Source organism: Merops nubicus, unplaced genomic scaffold (genome assembly GCF_000691845.1).
Source record: "Merops nubicus isolate BGI_N331 unplaced genomic scaffold, ASM69184v1 scaffold49498, whole genome shotgun sequence".
NCBI lineage: Eukaryota > Metazoa > Chordata > Aves > Coraciiformes > Meropidae > Merops > Merops nubicus.
Window position 1 is genome coordinate 1 of NW_008627337.1, and position 2,172 is coordinate 2,172.

Here is a 2,172-nt window from a genome sequence, read left to right on the forward strand (position 1 = left end):
CGGGCGGGAGCCGCAGTGCCTCGACATCCCGCCCGACATGCAGCTCTGCCGCGACGTGGGCTACAAGCGCATGCGGTTGCCCAACCTGCTGGAGCACGAGACCGTGGCCGAGGCCAAGCAGCAGGCCAGCAGCTGGGTGCCCCTGCTCGCCAAGCAGTGCCACACCGACACCCAGCTCTTCCTCTGCTCCCTGTTCGCCCCCGTCTGCCTCGACCGGCCCATCTACCCGTGCCGCTCCCTCTGCGAGGTGGTGCGCGACTCCTGCGCCCCCGTCATGGAGTCCTACGGCTTCCCCTGGCCCCAAAGTTCCCCGCCGACCACGAGCTCTGCATCGCCGTCCAGTTTGGGAACAGCAAGGCAACCCCGCCGCCAGGTAAGCAGAAAGGGATGGGATGGGGTCTCACACAGGGCACCTGCCATCAATATGTCCCTCTGCAGCATGCAGGGTCCCCTTGCAGAGCCTCCACACCCCTGGAAGCAGAGCCCAGGGTACTGGTGCTGGCCAGGAACCCTCTGTCTGCAGCAGGGCACAAGGGGGCACAGTACCAGCAGCATCTGCTGCTTTGGCCAGGCACCCAGCTGCCTGTACAGAGCTGCCCCAGGGCAAGGAGAGCTGAGCATCCCAGGGAGTAGTGCTGGGTGTCAAGATGGGATGAGGTGGGAGAGCTGTGTCCCTCTCCCTCTGCCGGATCCCATCCCAGCACAAAGAGCATCCTGAAACTGCGTGTCTCAGACCCACACTGCTGTCACAGGGTGGCTGCCCTCTCACGCAGGTGAGGGGAAACCCCCCAAAAGCAGCAGTGGTTCAGGATCAGGGCTGTGACACCCTTCAAGCTGGGGCCACCCTCACTAGTGTTGCTGTGCCCCAAAGTGACAGCATGCAGATGGAGAGTGTCCCCATACCCATCCAGTCGTGAGGCGTGCTGGGACTCTGGCCCTCCACATCACATCAGCACAGCTGCCCAGGGACCAGAGGTGCTGCCGGGGCTCTCCCAGCATGTCCCTCCAGAGCTGGCCTGGGTGATAGGCATCAGCAGCAGGGAGCTGTGACAGCGGCCGTTCTCTCACCACAGTGTCCAAGATCTGCACCCAGTGCGAGATGGAGCACAAGGCGGATGGCATGATGGAGCAGATGTGCTCCAGTGACTTCGGTGAGTGCTGGGGTCCACTCCCCAGCCCCCTCAGACAAGGGGCTGCCTCCTCCAGCCCAAGTGGGGGGTGGCCAGTGGGCATGGTTATATAGCAATATCCCCATGAGAGACCCCCTGAGACTTTCCCTTCAACCCTGTGTGCTTGGGATAGGTGCATTACAGAAGACATTGGTGGGGGGATAGGCAGAATGGGACACGTGGGAGGGTCACCGGAGGCTTCTGCTGAAAACCCCCCAACAGCCCTTTCCCCTCCCCACACAGTAACTTCCCCAAAGACCCTTCTTCTGGGTTCCACCCCAGGGACAGGCTGCACCCTGTCTGGGCACCCAGACTAGATCCCCCAGCAGTACCTCAGCAGTGCCCCATGGCAGTCCTCCCCCCAAAACCATGCCCCATGGCTGCCCCACACAGTGGTGAAGATGCGCATCAAGGAGATGACAGAGGAGAACGGGGAGCGGCGGCTGGTGGCCGCCCAGAAGAAGAAGGTGCTGAAGCTTGGCCCGCTCAAGCGCAAGGACACCAAGAAGATGGTGCTGCACATGAGGAATGCAGGCACCTGCCCCTGTCCCCAGCTTGACAGCCTCAGCGGCAGCTTCCTGGTGATGGGCCGAAAGGTGGGTGGCCGCCTGCTCCTCCTCGCTGTCTACCCCTGGCAGAAGCACAACAAGGAGATGAAGTTTGCCGTCAAGTTTATGTTCTCCTACCCCTGCCCCCTCTACCACCCCCTGCTCTATGGGGCTGGGCAGCACTAGGGCTCTGCTCATCCTGCCCTGTCTCAGGACTCCTGCACTGACCCAACGCTGCACCCTTGGCACCCCAGCTCCACCCCAGTATTCCTGGTTGCACCTCAGGACCCCAGGTCTGCTCCTCTCTGCCCCTTGGCTGAGCCCCAAGACCCTGCTCTGCATACCCAGTATTTCCATGTGTTTGTGGGAGCCTTGATCCACAGCCAGGACCCTCTCCCCCTCCCGAGAGCCCTGCTCTGCACCCCTAGGATCCCTGTTCTGCACCCAGGACCCCT

General features: G+C 62.5%; 1 protein-coding gene across 1 annotated transcript; it reads left to right on the forward strand.

Moving 5' to 3' along the window:
• Window positions 1-4: 4 nt before the first annotated feature.
• Window positions 5-1,903, forward strand: LOC103778663 (secreted frizzled-related protein 5-like; the record flags this gene model as incomplete). Its single annotated transcript, XM_008946260.1, is given in 4 exon segments — window positions 5-299; window positions 302-373; window positions 1,074-1,151; window positions 1,563-1,903. Coding segments are annotated over 4 exon segments (786 nt in total), but the record flags the coding sequence as incomplete, so codon positions are not given.
• Window positions 1,904-2,172: the final 269 nt, after the last annotated feature.